This window comes from Grammomys surdaster, unplaced genomic scaffold (genome assembly GCF_004785775.1).
Source record: "Grammomys surdaster isolate TR1022 unplaced genomic scaffold, NIH_TR_1.0 139, whole genome shotgun sequence".
Taxonomy (NCBI): Eukaryota; Metazoa; Chordata; class Mammalia; order Rodentia; family Muridae; genus Grammomys; species Grammomys surdaster.
The window spans coordinates 8,491,840-8,512,869 of NW_021604597.1; the positions used below are offsets into that span (position 1 = coordinate 8,491,840).

The 21,030-nt window shown below is 37.0% G+C and overlaps 1 protein-coding gene across 2 annotated transcripts in view; it reads left to right on the top strand.

Moving 5' to 3' along the window:
* Positions 1-59: 59 nt before the first annotated feature.
* The window catches only part of Tsc22d2 (TSC22 domain family member 2), a 45,903-nt gene continuing 24,932 nt past the window's right edge, over positions 60-21,030 (top strand). The window contains exons 1-2 of one of the 2 annotated variants that reach the window (XM_028763650.1): positions 60-2,197; positions 12,516-12,587. In XM_028763650.1, the coding sequence (XP_028619483.1) occupies positions 276-2,197; positions 12,516-12,587 (1,994 nt within the window). In that variant the 5' untranslated portion in view covers positions 60-275. The remainder of the gene's footprint in view (positions 2,198-12,515; positions 12,588-21,030) is intronic. The other variant, XM_028763651.1, reaches the window with a different exon arrangement.

Genomic DNA, 21,030 nt, shown 5'->3' on the forward strand with positions numbered 1-21,030 from the left:
GCTGGACTGACCGCGGCGGCTGAACTGTGCGAGCAGCCGGCCCGCCCCTGAACCACGCTCGGGCCGTCACTGACGGCTTGAATTGAGGCACCACTGCCGCGGGAGGTGAGGAGGATGTCGCGCCGAGACGCCGGCGCCCAGAGTAGCCCGTGACTTGCGGCGTGGGCCGTACACCCAGGCGCGAACTCGGACTTTGTCTTTGGGGGCCCGTGCTCGGCCCTCTTCGGTTTCCGGTGGGGTCCCAGAGGAGCCTCTGCCCTCCAGCCTTTTCCACCATGTCCAAGATGCCGGCCAAGAAGAAGAGCTGCTTCCAGATCACCAGTGTCACCACGGCCCAGGTGGCCACTAGCATCACCGAGGACACCGAGAGCCTGGACGACCCGGACGAATCGCGCACGGAGGACGTGTCCTCCGAGATCTTCGACGTTTCTCGGGCCACGGATTACGGCCCCGAGGAGGTGTGCGAGCGCAGCTCCTCGGAAGAGACGCTCAACAATGTCGGGGATGCGGAAACTCCCGGGACCGTGTCCCCGAACCTCATCCTAGATGGGCAGCTGGCAGCCGCCTCAGCTGCGCCCGCCAACGGAGGCGGCGGGGTGTCGGCCCGGAGCGTGGCGGGGGCACTCGCCCAGACCCTGGCGGCGGCCGCCACTTCGGTGCCCGCTCCTGGGCCGAGTAGTGCAACTCCATCTCAGCCCCCTGCCACTTGTAGTTCTCGTTTCCGCGTGATCAAACTAGACCACGGGAGCGGAGAGCCGTATCGGCGCGGCCGATGGACGTGTATGGAATACTACGAGCGGGATTCGGATAGCAGCGTCCTCACTAGGTCCGGGGATTGCATTAGACACAGCAGTACTTTGGAGCAGACTGCGGAGCGGGACAGCGGCTTGGGCGCCACTGGAGGGTCGGTGGTGGTGGTGGTGGCCTCCATGCAGGGGGCGCACGGGCTGGACTCGGGAACTGACAGCTCCTTGACTGCTGTGTCACAGCTACCCCCGTCGGAGAAAATGAGCCAGCCCACTCTCGCCCAGCCGCAGAGTTTCAGCGTCGGGCAGCCACAGCCTCCACCGCCCGTAGGTGGGGCTGTGGCTCCAAGTTCTGCGTCGCTACCGCCGTTCCCGGGAGCGCCGACCGGGCCGCAGCCAATGACGGCAGCCGCTCAGCCAACCCAGCTCCAGGGAGCCGTGGCCGGCGGTGCCTTCCCCGGGCCCATCGGCCAGGGGCTGCCGCCGCCGCCGAACGTCAACCTGGCGCAGCCTGTGGCCCTGGCAGCTCAGCCCGGCCCGGCGGTCGGCTCTTCGTTGTCGCAGCAGTTCGCCTATCCCCAGCCTCAGATACCACCCGGGCATTTGTTACCAGTCCAGCCATCGGGCCAGAGTGAGTACCTGCCGCCGCACGTGGGCCTGCAGCCGCCAAGCCCTGCGCAGCCCTTGTCGACCAGCGCTAGCGCGACCTCTGCTTCAGCGGCCAGCTTTCCTCTAGGGTCTGGCCAGAGCGTTTCCTCCTTGGGTGCCCAGATGATGGGCGCCTCTGCCCAGCCCAGTGAAGCTGTGGCCCCGGGTCCGGTTCCTGTGGGCCAGGTCGCTCCGTGTCAGCCGGCCGGAGTGGCCCCAGCTGCCATAGGAGGCGTGGTGCAGCCAGGCTCCGGGGTGACCGGGGTTGGGCAGCCCCAGCCCGTGCAGCCTACACAGCAGATGGGTGGCAGTGGTCAGCTGCCAGCCGTGCCTGGTGGTCCTCACACCGTGGTGCCCGGAGTTCCAAACGTGCCTGCAGCGGTACCCGTTCCAAGCGTGCCTAGTGTGCCCACCACTTCTGTTACTATGCCAAATGTACCCGCGCCCCTGGGCCAGTCTCAGCAGCTGAGCAGCCATACGCCAGTCAGCCGGAGCAGCAGCGTCATCCAGCAAGTTGGTCCACCCTTAGCGCAAGGCACACATAGTGCACCAACAAGTCTACCACAGTCTGACCTAAGCCAGTTTCAGACTCAGACCCAGCCTTTAGTCGGGCAAGTTGACGATACTAGAAGAAAATCAGAACCCCTACCTCAAGCACCACTTTCTCTCATTGCTGAAAATAAGCCTGTTGTGAAGCCTCCAGTTGCAGATGCCCTGGCAAACCCTCTTCAGTTAACACCTATGAACAGTCTGGCCACCTCTGTATTCAGCATAGCTATTCCTGTTGATGGTGATGAAGACAGGTATGTAAATTTTTATTTTGAATATCTGGTACAGTTGCTTGGTCCAAATAGCTTAGGATGCAGTTCTGGGAGTTTGTTACTACTTAAGGTCTTTATTTTTAAAAAATTGGTAAAAAATCAATTCAAAGTTTTGAAGTAAGGAGACAAAAGTTATGGGATTTTTGTTGTTGTTGTTTTGTTTTTGTTTTCTTTTTACGCAATTAAGTGGATAGTGATTCAACGCCGTTGATATATTTCAGCTTAACAGTTTAAAGATGAGAGCTGGTATTGCCCCCAACCTTAAGTAAGAAGGTTCCTTCCTAAGATTAATTACTTTTGAGTGCTTATGGCAGAATTTTGCCTGAGTTAGTTTTGAACTCTAAGACCCCAAACCAGAAAGCCTTTCCCTGGGGGCAGGGAAGTGATGGAATAGAAGCAATCTTCATCAGCGAAATGAGAAGACTGGAAAGAATGATAAAATGTGAAGTCTAGCTTTGACTATCCCTAAGTCAGTCTTTTAATAGAAGGGGGTCATCAGAATTTCCAGTAATTTCTCAAAGGTATTATTTCTGTTTAAGTAAAATAGGAAAAAAAAAATACTGGGAAAATGGATGTTCTCCTATCAGTCTTCAGTGTAGAGACGGGAGGTGTGAAATGCTTAAGCAGTAGTAAAAACTATAGTTTTGAAATGTCTGAAACCAACTCCCTCTACCTAGATTGTAAGGAATGCTTTTTTAATAGTTTAGGTAAAAATGAGTGTGTTGCTACACTATTCAATAGTAGTTATGTTTGGTTGTGGCCTACTTAGGAATTGTAGGGGTTTTTTTTTTTTTGTTTTTTTTTAGGAGCTGTCACATAGACATTTGACATTACATAATTCCAACCTTGTTAAAAACTTAATTACAATATTAACACTACATTAAAAATTACAGAGAAAGAGTTGAGTATCTTCTTACATTGTAGGTTTTTCAGAGAGGTTAATTTTAGGAGATAAAAGGATCAAAATTTGGTATGACCTAGAATCATTAGTTATGTAGAGGACTACCATGAAATAATTTTCTCTTCTATATTTTAGTCTCTCACAGCCTTAACTTTTGACTTCCAGTTATCCTTGTTTGTTTGTTTTTTTCTGCTAGTTTAAAAATTCCTTCTGGAATTCATTCATTCACTGTTTTTGTGATTCAGAATTCATGATGTTTATAGTCAAGTTGTGGGAAATCTGTTGCACTTCAGAATTCAGTGTTGATTAAGTGTGCTAGTCAACTAGTCAGTCACTGAAACATTTAATATAGGTGGGATTACAAAGTTAAAAAAAAAAAGAAAGAAAACTAAGCAACTCAAACAACAACAACAAAACCCCCTCAATTCTCTAGTTGCTTCTATTTTCAAGGGTAGGGCCACATATGACAGGCAGGTGGAGTTTACCTTTCACCTTATCTTTTCTAGCTACCAGCAACCTATATTTTCTAAGTTAGTAAATTATCTTTTACTTGCCCTCTCTGTTCTATACACTGTCCTGTCTGTATCTCTTCAGTTAATCTCTTTTTCCCAATCTCTTACACATAAAACCTATGAATGAAAAGTACATCTTTCCTCTTCACCCACTTTACAGTTTACAACATCTGCAGTTATAGTCTTCAGAACTTAAAAGGATAATATATTATTGAAACAGAAATCTATTGACAAATGGAAACTCTGAAACATATTCCTGTTGAGTATTTCTATACTGATGCGTATATTTTACCTCACTGTAGGAAAAGTTAGTAATCTCAGAAATCTTATTTCCAAATACAGTTAATGTTTTGACTACAGATAGTGCTATGTCATTGTTCTTGCATCAGTTGATCCTTTTAAGGGTTTGATTGTGTGTAGTCCCATATTAAATGTGCCACTTTACCCTAGTCTTAAATTCTTCATTACATATTATCAGTTTTTCCGTTGTTTTTTAACATGCTAGTTTCCAAGATGTAATCTTACACACTTGATGTTTTGTCACTAGACCAATACACCTGGTGAAGGAATGAATCCATTAATTAGAAATAGGGTTTGGTTTTGTTTGTCTGTTTAAAAGAAGATCTGTGTAAAAAGAGGGCATCCTAAAGTTTACACATGGGGATAATAGCTTTCCAGGCACATGTTTAAATTACCCAGATGAATAACTTAAACAATACTAACTAGAAACATTACTTTTAATATAATTTGAGGTTATTGCCTTAAAATCTGCTGTGTCATTTATAATACTTCAAATAAAATATAAATTGGAGAGTTCTTGAGGAATTAATGTCTTAAACTTTCTGAATAGGTTAACACACTTAGATACTAAGGAAATACTTGTAAATATTAATTTTTTTGTTTAAATTCCAAATTTAGTAAACAGGTTTTAGTTCTTTTGTTTTTAAACAAAAGGAAGGGAGGTAGTAGGTAAACAAAAGGTGGGTTTTAGGTTCCTTAATTGGAAGTCTATCATGGTTTGGTTCCATATAAAGGCCTATATTGAATCTATTTTGAGATTATTAAACAGCTGCTGATACAAAGAGTCCTTATCACTGTCACCCTACCCTACATTATTAAGTAATCAAGTTGTAAGATTTTTCTAGCCATTTTGATTAGAAAAATTTATGGTTACATATTAAGACTTCTCTTTTCTTTTTTTCTTTTTTTTTTGTTGTTGTTGTTGTTTTTTTGCTTTTTGGTTTTTTTTGTTTGTTTTTGGAGACTGAGTTTCTCTGTGTAGTCCTGGCTGTTCTGGAACTCACTCTGTACACCAGGCTGGCCTCTGAACTCAGAAATCCATCTGCCTCTGCCTCCCAAGTGCTGGGATTAAAGGCGTGGCCACCACTGCCCGGCTCATTAAGACTTCTCACATTGAATTTATATAAGCTGGTGGTTATAATGATGACTGATACAGAATTATGTAGCCACTTTTATAGTGAACATTACAAACTTTGCTTAAACTACCTGTACATTTAACAGACTTCTTTACTGTTAGTGAGTAAATTATCACTGGCCCTAAATGGAACACAGTTCAGATTGTTTTCCATAAATAACTGACCAGAAGGTAGCATTTCAGGAACTCATAAATGGCTATAATTGTGAACTGTCAACTGTCTAACTGACATTTGAAAACCTGATTTTTGTAAGGCTCCCTTAGTGGCATGTTACTTGTTAGTCTTGTTAGTTTAATTTGAATAGTTTGCTAATGTCTAGTAATGTTAACTGGCATGTGTTGGTATGTGCTAAACAAATTTGGCCATATATATTTATTTAATGGATTTCACATACATTTGATGGACTTTTCTCTTTTTTAACTTAATAAGTGAGAATTTATTTAAATATATACGAGGATCAACACTGACCTCTTGTTTTGGTGTAAAATGTATTGCCCCCCCCCCCTTTTTATGTTACAGACAGGTCTCCTTGATCTTCCTGCATATAAATTTAAAAATATGAACATTCCTTATTTGAATCTGTTTCTTTGGACCTTAACTTTTTTTTATAAATCTACTGCATCATGGAGGTAATCTTCCTTTTCCAGCTTTACAATTAAAAGAGTAAATCAACAGCAAGATACTGTCTTATGCCAAGCTAAGACTTTGGGAATGTATTCCTACCCAGGAGTTGGTTGGTAGTCAAAGTATAAAATTAGATGTATACATAACATCATATTTAGTATAAAAACTGATAATAGTACAGTCATTAGGAATATATATTGATCAAATATACATTAGTTGTAAACATGGATGTAAATAAAATAAATCTGAATTCACAGATTTTTCCAAAGAAGCTGAAATTCCTGCGGCTTTATCAGTAGGATCTTTTATATTCATATTGAGAAATAGTTACTATAGGCCAAATGTTTATTATTTTAAAGAAAATACGCGCTTATGTGTATATGGATGGAACATATTCCAAGTAACTATTTAGTATGGGTTCTTTTCAGGTAGGTGAAAGAAGGTTATGTTATCATAAATATACTAAATCACCTTTGTGAGAAGTCATTTTACATAGTATTAGAAACAAAGATAATATGTACCCCTGAGAATAAATTGACCATCAGTCTATTCTTTAAGGCTATGACAGCATTCATTTGGAACTGGTATGATACTGGGATGCATTTGGTATGTGACACTTTGGAGTGAAATATCTTTTTTTGCACAAGGAGAGGTTAGGTGCAAATGTCCTCTGATCCATTAAACAAATGCTCTCACCCTCAGTCTTCTTAATAGAGGAAATGGATGTGAGGAAAGTAAAAAAGAGGCTTTAATTTTTCATTCCCCATGATGGCCTTAACTTAGGGTTAGGAAAGTATTCTTTTGAGTGATGGCAAATAACTAAGATGAAAGAAAATATAATAGAGTAACATCCAATTTGGTCTTAGAAGAAGTGAACTTGTCAATAATGAGGATGAACTAATAGTCTGCAGAGTTTTTATAACTTTTTACTTTTGGATAATTGTCTTAGGTCGTTTAGATACTATTTACTAATTACTCCTTAATATAAGGAGAAGGGGCTGTCTTGTTAAATGTAGCCTAAATGTTGATTTCTTAGTAGATTCTTATGCAAAAGAATACCAGATTTTTGTTTGTTTGTTTGTTTTTGTTTTTCCAGACAGGGTTTCTCTGTGTAGCCCTGGCTGTCCTGGAACTCAACTCTGTAGACCAGGCTGGCCTCAGAAATCCACCTGCCTCTGCCCCACAAGTGCTGGGATTAAAGGAAGGCATGTGCCACCACTGCCTGGCCAGATTTTTTTTTTTTAAATGAGAAATTTTAATTATTAGTATTGCTTGTGGGATGTTATACAGCAAAACTCATGTATTAGAAAAACCTTTAAGCTTGTAGTTTTTTTTTTTTTTAATACTCAACCAGTAGTTTAAATTATTATTTTAGATAGCACAATACTGATGGGTATATCTACAAAGAAGATACATAAAATCATTCATATCATTTATATAGCAAATCAAAGATGCTCATTATTCAATATTTGTATGAATATTCTTAGTCTGGCATTGCTTAAAAAAAAAAAGTTGACTTTTTGGGAGACAGAGGCAGACTCTGTAATTTCAAGGCCAGCCTGGTTTACTTAGTGAGTTCCAGGCTAGCCAGGGCTATGTAATGAGACACCATCTCAAAAATCAAAATTATATGCCTCCCATAAAGATTTACCAGCTTGCCTTATCATACTATGGCATTAATAAAATACACTTTAATGTGTATAGTTCAAACTTGAATGATAATATTGAAGATAGGTAAATTGGCTTCATATGTTGCTCTGAATTTTTCAAATTAAAAAAATAATAACTTCGTTTTATTTTATATGTATGAGTGTTTTGACTGCATGTGTGTCTTATGTGTTTGATACCAGTGGAGAACAGAAGATATCAAGTCCCCTGGAACTAGAGTAACAGATGGTGTGAGCTGCCTTGTGGGTGCTGTGAGTCAAACTCACTGCTCTATAAGAGCAACATTTGCTCTAAACCACTGAGCCATTTCTCCAGTCTCCTCCCCTTTCAAATTCAAGTTTCAAATTCAAAACTCCAGACAAACTGTGTGTGTGTCTCTCTCTATGTGTGTATGTTTGTGTGTATGTATGAATCAATACATACATATTGGTAAAGTAAAAATTTTGCAGATAATTAAGTTACTAATTTTATTGCTATCCACTTAGGATATTTACTATTTGTTAGACTAGGCAAAGCAAGCAAGTGAAATCTGATTGTTAGTTTAAATTAGCTCAGTCTTTTTTCATAAGCATTCAGTAAAATTTGGCTGGAGTTTTACTCTATAGAAGATAAGCTTTTTCTGGCAAATATATCAATTATAAAGAACATTTTGAATGTTTTAGGTTGTTACTTTTTATTAACAGTCTATATAAAAAGTAAAAGGTTCAATATGTAATAAAGGATTTTAAAAGCAAATTTTCAGGCCCATTAGTTTCTAAAATAGAGTAACAGTTCTACCATTTGGGAGGTTATGTGTATTACACCAAATAAATCCTTTGTATAGTTTACATCTGCCATGGACACAGGCAAAAATGAAAAGGGTGTCCTTTTGATTAAATACAATCAATAATATGTTTGTGTATTAACATGAATGACTATGACACCAGACAGTTGAATTAAAATCTGTTACTGTATATTTGGGATATTAGACTTTAAGCCAGTTATTTAGCCTTGAAAAATTTCTGCTTTATGTGAAAAATGAGGATATCTGCCTTGGAGATCTCAGACTTAATGCTGGGACTCCTTAATACAGTTCCTCATGTTATGGTGACCTCCAACCATGAAATTATTTTGCTACTTCATAGCTGTAATTTTGATACTGTTATGAATGGTAATATAAATATTTAATATGCAGGATATCTGATACGTGACCCAGTAAAAGGGTCATTTGGCAGCCCATAGGTTGAGAATTGCTGGTCTAACATTAAATTTTATTTGTGTAATCTGTAACATAAGAAATTGGAGTAAATATTTTTATCTCCACTACAGATTAGCCCTTGAAGTGGTATAAATTTTTCAGTCTTCAGTTTTGATATACAAGTCTTAAGACTGATATGGAAAGATGTCTTACCTGCATGTGTGTATGCCTGCTGGTGCCCATGGAAAAGGAGAATACTGCTTTAGTCATGACATAGGAAGAGTTAGAGCAAATTGTGTTCTAATCTTGATTCATCAACTACTTTGCTGATTTAATTGATCAAGTCATTTAATTCCCCTCAGCTTTTATCCCCCTCCATTTGTAACGTTTAAAATTTGGGGCTTAGTCATATTTTAAAGTTCTATCTAGTCCTATTATTCTCATAAAAGATGAGATTGGGAAGAACCTTTTGTCTAAATCCTCCAACACATTTTTTGCTATTACCATTTTATGATTGATTGATTGATTGATTGATTGGAAGAAAATGAAGCTTCTTTACCCAAATACTCCAGAAGTAAATTGAATGCAAATAAATAGTTAAAGGAACAATATACCAGTTATTCAGTTTTTGTAGTATTCTCCAAGTTGTAAACATTAGGGTTCAGAAATGAGATTCTATTTCTTTTAAGATGGCATCCTATATGATTAGATTATCTGTGATACAATTGTTAGGTGTTGATGGAGAAAATAGTAAGTGCTAATGGGAAACAGTTTAAGAAATGTGATTTCTTTTTAGTTTTTCGAGACAGGGTTTCTCTGTGTAGTCCTGGCTGTCCTGGAGCTCACTCTGTAGACCAGGCTGCCCTCGAACTCAGAAATCCGCCTGTTTCTGCCTCCCAAGTGCTGGGATTAAAGGCATGTACCACCACTGCCCAGCAGAAATGTGATTTCTTAATATAGACTGACTTCTGTTTTGACATTGTTTTTGCTTATGTATGTATGTACATACGTATGTATGTTTGTAGTTCAGAACTTAAAAGATCTAAACCAGGATAAATTGAAAACTTAGTATGTCTGTTCTCCAGCCACCCAGTTTTCTATCTTCAGAATCAACCCAATATTTGTACATTCTCTGAGGCTAGCTCTTGAACTGAGTTTTAATATAAAAGGCCATTCACATTAGATCACTGATAAAAGGTGATTTGCTAAGCTCAGAGAAGTAGTAACTTGTGAAACAAAATTGAAAAGTGAAACTGTCATACTTGTCTTTCCAGTTGCTATTCAAAAGTATTTTTTGAAGCTTTTATTGCTAAATTAGTGTTTATCTTACAGTTTACTTCAATATTTATTTCAATGATTATTGTATTATATGTTAAAATGTGATAAACTTGTGGGGGTTTGGGGTGGGGTCGTTGCACTGATGCCCAGAAGTCAGAGCTGTTACTTGACAAGTATACTAAGTAGTTTTCATGTACCTAACTCTAAATTTTAAATTATTCTCTTTTCTTCAATATTACCTTGATGGTGATGAAACACTTGATGCATATTAAGATTCTCTACCAAAAGTTGCATTTTGTACAACATAAAATTAAGCTCAATTGTGTCAAACTCTAATCTCATTTGGTCTCTTCAACAACCTGTAAACAAGTGTTTATTCTCTTTTATGGATTAAAAAAACATAAACACTTAGGTCTAACACTCAGAACCCAGTATTCCTTTGCTTTATTACTTAGCAAACAATGAATGAGAAGAAGGAAAATTACAGTAACCACTAATAAATGGTTATGTTTGACCTGAAGGATACTTACAAGTGCTTAATCCACATGTAAGATTGGAATCTGGTTTCTAAAATATCTTGAAAGTTGAGTTCTGACATACTTTAAGCTTCACCAACTTTATGGCTTTGAGATGTGGGACATATGTGTGTTTCTTTTCCCTAGTATACCTACAAATATCATTTGCTTTCTATCTTACTTAGCTCACTTGATTTTGAAGCACAGTGCGGGGGAAAGTAGCTTAACAAAGGTTAGAAAACGTTGGAATCCTCTTAAATTTTGTTGTTGGTAGATCTAATCTGTGCTTCAAATTAAAGGGTTCAAAGAATAAAAAGGATATAATAGAGTAGCGAAAGCAGTAAGAACTACATTGTTTAAGAGTCCTAATGAATCCAACAACTACTTTGGTTATTCTCTGTTAGACAGTGTCAGCGTGTCGTTTTCGAAAAGGGGTACTTGTTGGTTAAAATCTAAAGTGTTTATACACGTAATTATGTATACAGCATACGGTTTGACACAATTCTGGTTTGAAGTCATGATTCTGTTGTTTTTGGTTTGATGATCATTGATATTTGATTGCTATTGCAGACAACTTTGTAAATAGTTGTAAGGTTTTTTTTTTTAAATTTCCATTTATGTGGATGTGTGTGTGTGTGTGTGTGTGTGTGTGTAAGTGTGAATCCATACTATGTGCCTGCCAGTGCCCATGTAGGCCACAAGAGGGTGTTGAATCTCCTAGAACTGGAGTTAGAGTAAATTGTGACCCAACTGATATCTGTGATAGGAACTGAAAGCCAGATCTATTGCCACCTACTCTGATGTTTGGGGAGTAATCCATTTCTGATCAGTGAGATAGAAATAGTAAATCTTAGCCCTGTTAGGTAGGGTTGTTGTGGAAATTGAATCAATAAGTGTAAAGTAGTATGAATAACGTCTGATATTATAGCAAGCATGTTTTAGCTGCTATTATACTAAAGCATGGATCAAAGATTTGTTTTTTGTCTTTCCTTGTGGACTCAGAGAAGAAAGATTGATTGTTTGAGTGACTGAGTGGGTGGGTGATTGATTCAGTATAAGATTCCATGGAGTTGGAGTCCCATGCAGTTATGAGAGGATCCTGGTAGCTAAACTTGGGCCCTCAACAACAGCACTTAATGTGCTTTCAACCAGAGTGGCCATTTTTAGCTCCAAGTCATGGATTTTTAAAGTGATGTAACAAACAGGTGCCTGTTAACTCCTATAAAGTACACATAGATGGTGAAGAAGACATTAGAATTAAGCTTAATGACTGAAAACTGTTAAGAACCAAGTTTAGCTCTTTGAAATTATTCCTGACATAGTCAGTTGTACATATTGGAGTTTGCCTACATTATTAGCTCATCAGTTACTTACAGTTCTGTGATGTTGGCCCTAAGGATAGTAGAAATAATAGTTGATAGGTATTTTACCCTTTAAAGGGGCAGTAAACTAATGCTAGAAATTAGAATGCTCCCCTACAATTGCCCCCCATTCACATACTAGCCCAGAGAAACTGCACACACATAAACTTAAAGTGGAAATGTATCATAAACAAACCAGGAAGGATTTTACATTATTTATCATTAACTGTTCTTACTTTTAACAAATCATAGGCCGGGCGGTGGTGGTGCACGCCTTTAATCCCAGCACTTGGGAGGCAGAGGCAGGCGGATTTCTGAGTTCCAAGCCAGCCTGGTCTACAGAGTGAGTTCCAGGACAGCCAGGGCTATACAGAGAAACCCTGTCACGAAAAACCAAATAAAAAACAAATCATAGGAAAGTATAGCTTAGTGTTGTACGTGTATGCTCTACTGGAGAACAACTTAACAGCTAAAACCATAGATGATTCTTAAGGCATCTGCTACAACTTGGTGTTGATAGGCTCTGAATTGGTCATATCTATGTATATATGCACACAATTGAATATTAGTATTAATTTATCTGTTGCTCTTTCTTTTAGAACTTTGATCCTGAATTACTGTGGGTTCTGGAAAGTGTGTGTGTGTGTGTGTGTGTGTGTGTGTGTGTGTGTCTCCAAAGTATTGTTTTAGACAGTATCATTTTCCTTTTCCTTTTTCAAGTTTTTAAGTGGTTACACTGTGTAGGAATCTAAAATCTTCCATTTTTGTAAGTTCTGATTATACTGTACATTCTCAACTTCATTTCCATTTGATTCTTGGATCTCACAGGAATCCTTCAACTGCTTTCTACCAAGCGTTCCATTTGAACACGTTTCAGGAATCAAAGAGCCTCTGGGATAGGTATGATTACTTGATATGGAATGCATACATGCAAAAGTGTATGCATGGATTGCTTTGCATAAAACTGATCTTTGCTATTTTAAAGGGGGGTGGATTACATGATATCTAGCATGGGACAAAGCAGCAAAATAAACCAAAAGACTGTTTTTATAGAATGTAAATGTGCTTTATATTGTACTGCATTCTGTCCATATTATATCTTTCTTTTTTAAGGATTTACATATTTGTCTTGAAATAGTCATTTCATATAACTTAATACAAAACATTTTTTTTGTTAAATCAATCTTAATTTTTGTGCTTTTATAGGATTTATAACACACACCACACACACACACACACACTACTGCTACTACTACTACTACTTCAAACTTAAAAATTGGAGGAAGGACAAGACCTGGATAACAAAATTGCCATTAATTTTGACAAGAAATTGTCACCAAGTTTACATATTAGAATTTCATAGATGTGTACAATTTGTAAGCCCTCAAAACAGGTTGTTTTTTTGGTTTTTGGGTTTTTGTTTTTATGTTGTTGTTGTTTTGTTTTTAACACATAGATACTGTTTAGGTCTTATTTTTCACTTAACAAAACAAACAAAAAACTTGATTTCACTTTTGGCAAAAGATACTTTGGTTTATCTTTCTGCTTAACACACATTTTTAAATAGTTTATGCTTTGTTCATTTCTTTGGCCGAATATTTATTAGCTATCCATCATTCAGTGTTTAATTAATAGGAGTTGAGCACAGTGGTTTTGTTTTTTTTTTTATTCCCACAAAGCTTGTTAGATTCTTTTAACTCTGCCTGGCAACGCATTTGTGTCTTCTGGCATATTTTTGGATAACATTCATGAACTCAACTCTATCTCTTTCATTAGAAAAGAGAGTTGCTAAATGCATGTACGTGTCATATTAAGACATGGTCTGCATTGGCTTAATGGGAAATGGGAAACCTTTCTTTTAATTTTCAGACTTGATTTCTTTGTGTGTATACCTCTAAAGCTATTTTCTAAACAAAGTATCTTGTGGATGGTTTGTTCCTTACTTAACCAAAGATCATTTTAAATACGTTTGAGGAGGAAGTTATAAAATTTGTAGTACTGTGTTTATATATAATCGGGTTTTAATTAGGTTTGCTCTAACAGTATAAAGTATTCTAAATAGATACATAAGTAGATTATAGTATAAAATACTTGATGTTTTAGTCGCTCAAGTAGTACTTGAGTTGAACCTTAATACTTTTCCTGATTACAAAGGAAATATAGTATGCTGTTTGAATATAATAAAAGTAGCTTTAAATGCAATTTAATTATTTGTAATATCTATCTCTATAAGCTGTCATGTCGGTATGAATGCTGTATTATTTTGGGGAAAAGTTTGACCTTTATTTTCTATAATTTGGATCAAATATCAGAATGGTTCTTTAGGTTTCATTATAAGACAACCATAGAAGTTATTTGCTCATAATTTGTTGTTACAATGAAGTACTTATTCTCTTTAATAGACACCAAATCCTTTTAACATATCAGAAATAAGACAAGTTGCTGCATCTGTATCATTTCTTACCAGTTAAAAATTATTTCTGAGCTGGGGAAAAGGCAGTGGACCCTATCACCAATGTTAAGAAAAAATGTAGCAGTCCAGACACTAGAATTGTGACAACAGAACATTCCCAGGTTCTTATTGGTTTGCTAGTCTACCCAGGATAGCCAGTTAGTAAGGTGCAGATTCAGTGAGAGGCCTTGCCTTGAAATATAAGATGGGATAGAGTAAGACACTTGATGTTGACCACTGGTCTACACACACACACACACACACACACACACACACACACAATCAATATGTATTTTCTTTTTGGAGCCTATTATCTAGAACTAAAGACATTTAGTGGATATTTGTACTGTTGCCAATATAATCAGCTTAATATTGTAGATATTTTCTGTAAGCTGGCCTGATTGGTACCAAGGTAACAAACCAAACACAGTGGAAAACTGGAGAATAGTTCCTTTTAAGTTTTTGTAAGAAAAAGGAAATGTGATATGGCTCAGTAATAGAGTAATTATACACATGCATGCACACATACACACACACAAGCCAAAGTAGAAAATGACTAGCTTTATTAGTTCTAAACAAAAATAGAGAACAGTTTATGCAATTTTATTTGGCACATCCCTACAGACTTGTTAAGGGATGTCGAAAAAGCATTGTGATTCTATTTATTCATAACAGATGGGTTAAAGATTTTTGTAATACTAGGCTTAAAATGGTAATTATAACTTTTGACTTTGTTTTGGATCTCACCAAAAAGCCTAGTTTTGGACTACTGTAAATTAGGGAGTCTGTATTTTTTTTCTTTTTTACAATTTGCCAGTTAAATGTTTTACAAAGGTAATTAATTCTGTTGTTAAGTAGAACCATTCAAAGATTTAGGACAGTTGTTCTTAACCTTCCTAATGCTGTGACCCTTTAATACAATTCATACTATTATGGAGAACCCCCTCCCCCACCATAAAACTATTTTGTTGCTTAAACCATAACTAATTTTACCATACTGTTCTGAATCATAACTGTAAATATCTGATATGCAGGATATCTGATATATGCCCCCCCAAAGGGATCACACTTACAGATTTAGGGGGCCATAAGTTCTTTATATGATCTATCTATGTTATTTACATATTTTAAAGCATAAATTGTCATATCAATGTTGCCTGATACCATATTTCAAGCTTCTGTTTCTGAAATCTTGGATATCTTGGGATGATATCAAGTAGAGATAACCTTTTTAAGATTTATTTTTATTGGGGCGAGGTATGCTACTTGTGTGTAGATACCTATGGAGGCCAGAAAAGGACATCAGATTTGGATTTGGAGTAAAGGTGGTTGTGAGCTATCATAGATCCTAGTAAACAAACTTGAGTCCTCTGGAATTGCTGGAAGAGCTCTTAACCATTGAGCCATCTCTCTAGTCCTGGGGATAGCTTTTATTCAATCATAGATTTTTTGTTTTTGTTTTTTCGAGACAGGGTTTCTCTGTGTAGTCCTGGCTGTCCTGGAACTCACTCTGTAGACCAGGCTGGCCTGGAACTCAGAAATCTGCCTGCCTCTGCCTCCCAAGTGCTGGAATTAAAGGTGTGTGCCACCACTGCCTGACCCAAAGAGTTATTTATTTTATATATGTAAGTACACTATAGCTATCTTCAGACACACCAGAAGAGGGCATCGGATCTCTTTAAGGATGGTTGTGAGCCACCATGTGGTTGCTAGGAATTGAACTCCGGACCTTTGGAAGACCAGTCAGTGCTCTTAACTGCTGAGTCATCTCTCCAGCCCTTGGGGATAGCTTTTAAAGCCATCTTTCAGGCCAGTTTTCAATAATCATCCCAGAATATCTGAAGGTCCATGCTTGCACCCAATTTTAAGGACTGAAACTTTTTTCTCCTGCCAGGATACTTTGAATTTATCAAGTCTTTATAATCAAAATAGGAATAACTAAAATGCTATTACATTTTAACTTGCTAGTTCTCCTTTGTTTCTTCCTGTATTTAAGTTAGAATTAACAATTTGAGAGACTTTAAAAATAGTCAGATTACCTTTGTCTATATTCATTTCAGATCATCTTTTCTGAGGTGTCTAGTGTTTTTCTTGCTTATATACTGAAACTGAAGCCTACCTTTTCATCATTTTGTAGGTACCATCATAGTTTGTGTTCTTCATATTGTCAGTTTTGCAGAGTCCTCAGGGCCAGTTGTTGAAAGTATCTACAAGAGAGTGATACTATAGCCACAAAATAATCCAGCCCTTTTTAAAGCTCTGTTCATTAAAACAATTAGTGTTGCTTATATAATTAGCTTTCTAGGAGGTTATATCCTTGTGAAGTCAATTTTCTGTGATATCCTTACATACTAGCATTTTAGTGATGCTAAATTTTGATTACCTTTTAAAACTTGTGCTCATTCTTAGATTTTTTTTTTGTTGTTGTTTTTGTTTTGTTTTTCGAGACAGGGTTTCTCTGTATAGCCCTGGCTGTCCTGGAACTCACTCTGTAGACCAGGCTGGCCTCGAACTCAGAAATCCGCCTGCCTCTGCCTCCCAAGTGCTGGGATTAAAGGCATGCGCCACCACCGCCTGGCTTCATTCTTAGATTTCTTAAATCTGTTGTTTTGTTATGTTTTCAGAAATAGTTTAGAAACCTGTCTCAATAATTATTGGGAATCAAGCATCATTAAGAGGTTTTATCTATGAAAGTTTAGTGTAAGAATTATAGCCGACAGTTTTACCATCTATTAATGGCATATTAGGAAGATAAAGGAATACTAGAGAAAAAAAAACATTTAGAGTAAAGGGAGGAAATAAGACTGTTTGTAAACATTTGCCTTAGGAATAAGCACTTGGAATGTTTTGTCTTCATGAAGAAGTTTCTAAAACTCTGGGAGAAAATAACCAGATATATAACCCACATAATTGAAAACGATAGCTCCTTTGTAATATGCAAGCAGTTTTAACTTCATAAGGAGAGTTGGAGTCATTGGTCAAAGCTACTTCAGAAAGTAGCTTTCTTAGTTGAAAAGTAGATATATTTTGGGATTACCGAGTTAGAGAACTAAGAAAAAGGAACATTCCAGTTAGAGAAACAATGCTGTGGATCATTGTGAAGATATATATGTGGGTTAGTATAATAAGAATGGTTAAATTTGCCGGGCGGTGGTGGTGCACGCCTTTAATCCCAGCACTTGGGAGGCAGAGGCAGGCAGATTTCTGAGTTGGAGGCCAGCCTGGTCTACAGAGTGAGTTCCAGGACAGCCAGGACTACACAGAGAAACCCTGTCTCGAAAAACAAAACAAAAAACAAACAAACAAACAAAAAGAATGGTTAAATTTGACTTACATATATAAAAGCAACAGAGAAGAGCTTGATCAAACAGGAAAAAATGATTGTCTGAAAGTAGGAATCAATCAGTAAGATCTTACAGCTCATGGATTTTAAGCACCCAAAGGACTGTCAAAAACCCAGTTGACTAAGGAAATGCTCATATTATAGGTTGCAGTAGCAAAATAATTAGTTTAAAAAGGCTTACATATATAGATGAGTTTTATGGTTTTAGCTGTTTTATGGATTAGTTGACAGACCATTAGAAATGATCCAGGTATATAAGTTTCTTTTCTTTTCTTTTTTCTTTCTTTTTTTTTTTTTTAGACAGGTAGCTCTGGCTGTCCTGGAACTCACTCTGTAGACCAGGCTAGCCTCGAACTCTTAGAAATCCGCCTGCCTCTGCCTCCCAAGTGCTGGGATTAAAGGCATGCGCCACCATTGCCCGGCCTTAATCTTAAGCTTACTCTTTCAGTGCTGTTTCGTTGGTTACTAGATATTTCTTCCTTTAGCTTTTCTATACTTCATTTAAAACACTTGATACACTGATACCTGTTTTCTGCATAGACTTCAGAATTGACAATCAGAAATTGTTTAGCAACTTACCAGGCTAAATAGTTTTGTTTCTTCCTTTACCACCTGTCTTTGTGTAAATTACTCCACCTAAATCATCCATCTTCCTTACAGAGATTGTGGTAATTATGTTCAGGGTGAAATTTTAAATTAATTAAGATTATATATATGTTTTAAGAGAACCAGAGCTTTAAATAGCAGAAAACTGTAAATTAAATCACTATCCTATTCTGCAAAATCTAGAACTTTGTAGCAAAGATTTGTTAGGAGAAACGTCTTATAAAAATATAAAAGAAAATTTAAATGCACCCTAAAATTACTAAAGTAGTACAAACAGGGTGTCTTTCTTTTGTTATTCCATTGTATTCATCAGCAGTTTAAGATTTAGGTTCATACTTCAATATATTTATGCATGATTTGTAAGCCTTTTGAGAATATCAGATGAAATTGTAATTTTTTTTAAGATTTGGAGCATTGGGAGAGATTTAAACTGTAGCTGATGTTCTTTATGTGCCTACACACACATGCTCATACTAATATTGCAAATAAATCAATGAAAATTTTGGTTTTGGTGATCGATAAAGAAAACTTTTAAATAGATGCTGTGGGTTACCAAAAATTAGCTTCTATGTTTAGACTTTTAGTTGGCTACTTCTAAAATATTTATTTAGAAGAAATACATTTTAATAGAAGAAAAGAATTTTAGTGTTTTGCTAAATATCCTTAAAAATAATATTTTTGTTATGACAGTTCATGACATACTTGTAAGTGTATATTGTATCAGGCATGGTGACATGAACCTTTAATAAACAGCATTCAGGAGGCAAAGGCTGATGGTTCTCTCTGAGTCTTTGGCCAGTAAATTCCAGGACCACCAGAGCTACACAAAGGAACCCTGCTTCAAAGAAAATGCAGCTCAGAGTTAAATATATAGTTTCCCATTAAGAAAGTATGTAGATTTCTTTACATATTCTTGAGTAGTATATAACTGGCCTCTGTTTATTTTGTTATTCCATTTTATCCAATTTCAATTTTTTATCTTGTTATTATACCCTTTGTAAATTTATAAATGTATATAGGGCTGGGGAATGTGACTTAAGTTTTAATGATGAGTTTGTGTCTAGTATATGTTAGGCTCTGGACACAAGCCTTATCACTGAAAAAGAAATAAAAGGAGGATGGGCAAGGGACATGACTCAGTGGGTAATGCTTGCCACACAAGCTTGAGGATCTTAGTTTGATTCTCGGCACACATTTTGAAAGGGGTGGGGAAAAAACCCAGGAACAGCAACACATACCTATTCAATTTCAACACTGGAGAGGATCCATGGCGCTTAAAGGTCAGCAATGAGAAAGCCCTAGTTCAGAATCTTAAGGTGAAGAACTGATTGAGGAAGACACTTGATGTCAGCTTCTGGTCTCCATATCTATTCCTTGATACATACGACACATATATACATGTTGACACAAAAATTAAAAAAATATATGTGTCAGCATGTAGAGGCTTTTTTCACTGTGTCATTAATAATAGATCAGTTCTAATATTTGTTGTAGTTTCTGTGTTAATTTATGGGGACATGTCTTCTCATGCTTATTCTATCAGGACTATTTAGATTAATTGCTCATCTTAGATATTTAAGTTCATCTTCGTAATACATAATCTATGGAAAAGCTATGTGTAAAAGTATAGGGAACTTTGAACAGTGATGAAATTGTATCTACATATTTATGGGTAGTCATAGAATTTTTAGAATACTTTAAAAGAAATATGGTTTATACTTGAACATGGAATTGTGTATGACTCTAAAGATACTCATTCAAGTGATAAACAAAAGGTTAGGGATTTGGCTATCAGTGGTAGAGCATTCACCTACTCAATGTCCTGGCTTGAGCATTCACCTACTCACTGTTCCACCTAGTATGTCAAGTGATTTTTCACAAAAAGTTATTTGGGAAATTTAAAAAGCTTATTCTTCAGTGTCTATCATTTTTCAAATTAATATTTGGAAATTTTAAGCCATTCATCTGTGCCCTCCTGCTTGTTATTTTGTCCTGGATTTTTTTCCCTATTTTGTTTGTTTTTCATAAAGTGAGCTAAGCAATGGTAAACATAAATTTAGTTCTTAACTTGAAACTTTCAAAAGCACATTGTCAGTTAAGCGGAATTTCTCTTCCTAACAATAGAAATATTGTTAGATCATGGTTGATAAAGTCTTGTAGACTATGAGCACACGTAAATGGAATTCTAATGTTAAAATTCAAAGATCATCTGATTAATCTTCGTCTATAAGTACTTCAGCTAATTTATTCTAGAATAAGACTTTTCTACCATTTGGAACTTTATGATTTGAAGTAACTCTTCAAATATGACCCTGTTTTATATAATAACTAATTCTTTAAAATGTGCTAAAGGAAAAAAATGAAATGGAAGTTTTGTATTTCTTAAACATAGTTTTTAAACTCTGAGATTATATTTGCATAATATGTATGGGTTTTTTTCTCTAAACTTATCAGTAAAATAACAGAATTTGCTTTATATATGGCTAGTTTAATTCAGTCTTCCAAAGCCTTCTTAGGCACTTACTGTAATACTGTGTGTTAGTTAGCAGGCCCTTTAACAAAAAGTCAAGCAGATTGCTCATTAAATGACCAATTCATTCAGGCCTTCTAGACAAGCAAATTACCAATGCCATCAGTACACATTTCAAAAAGCATTTAGTTTATTAAATAGGACTGTATATTTTATCTTGTAAGATTTTTCCCATAGCAGAGTAAATCATCAAAATTAGACACTTAAAATATTGAATGTTTTGATTGCTAGGACTATAAGAATTTTCAGAGACATTTGGTGATAGTTGATAAAGCAATCACAGCTTTGGATAAATATGGATTTTTGCCTTCACCAGGTGATTTCTTTATAAGCTTATGCATTCGGGGGAAAAAATCCAATTCACATAATTTTAATGAAGTCAAATGTGTTGTGAGATTACATTTGGAAAGAT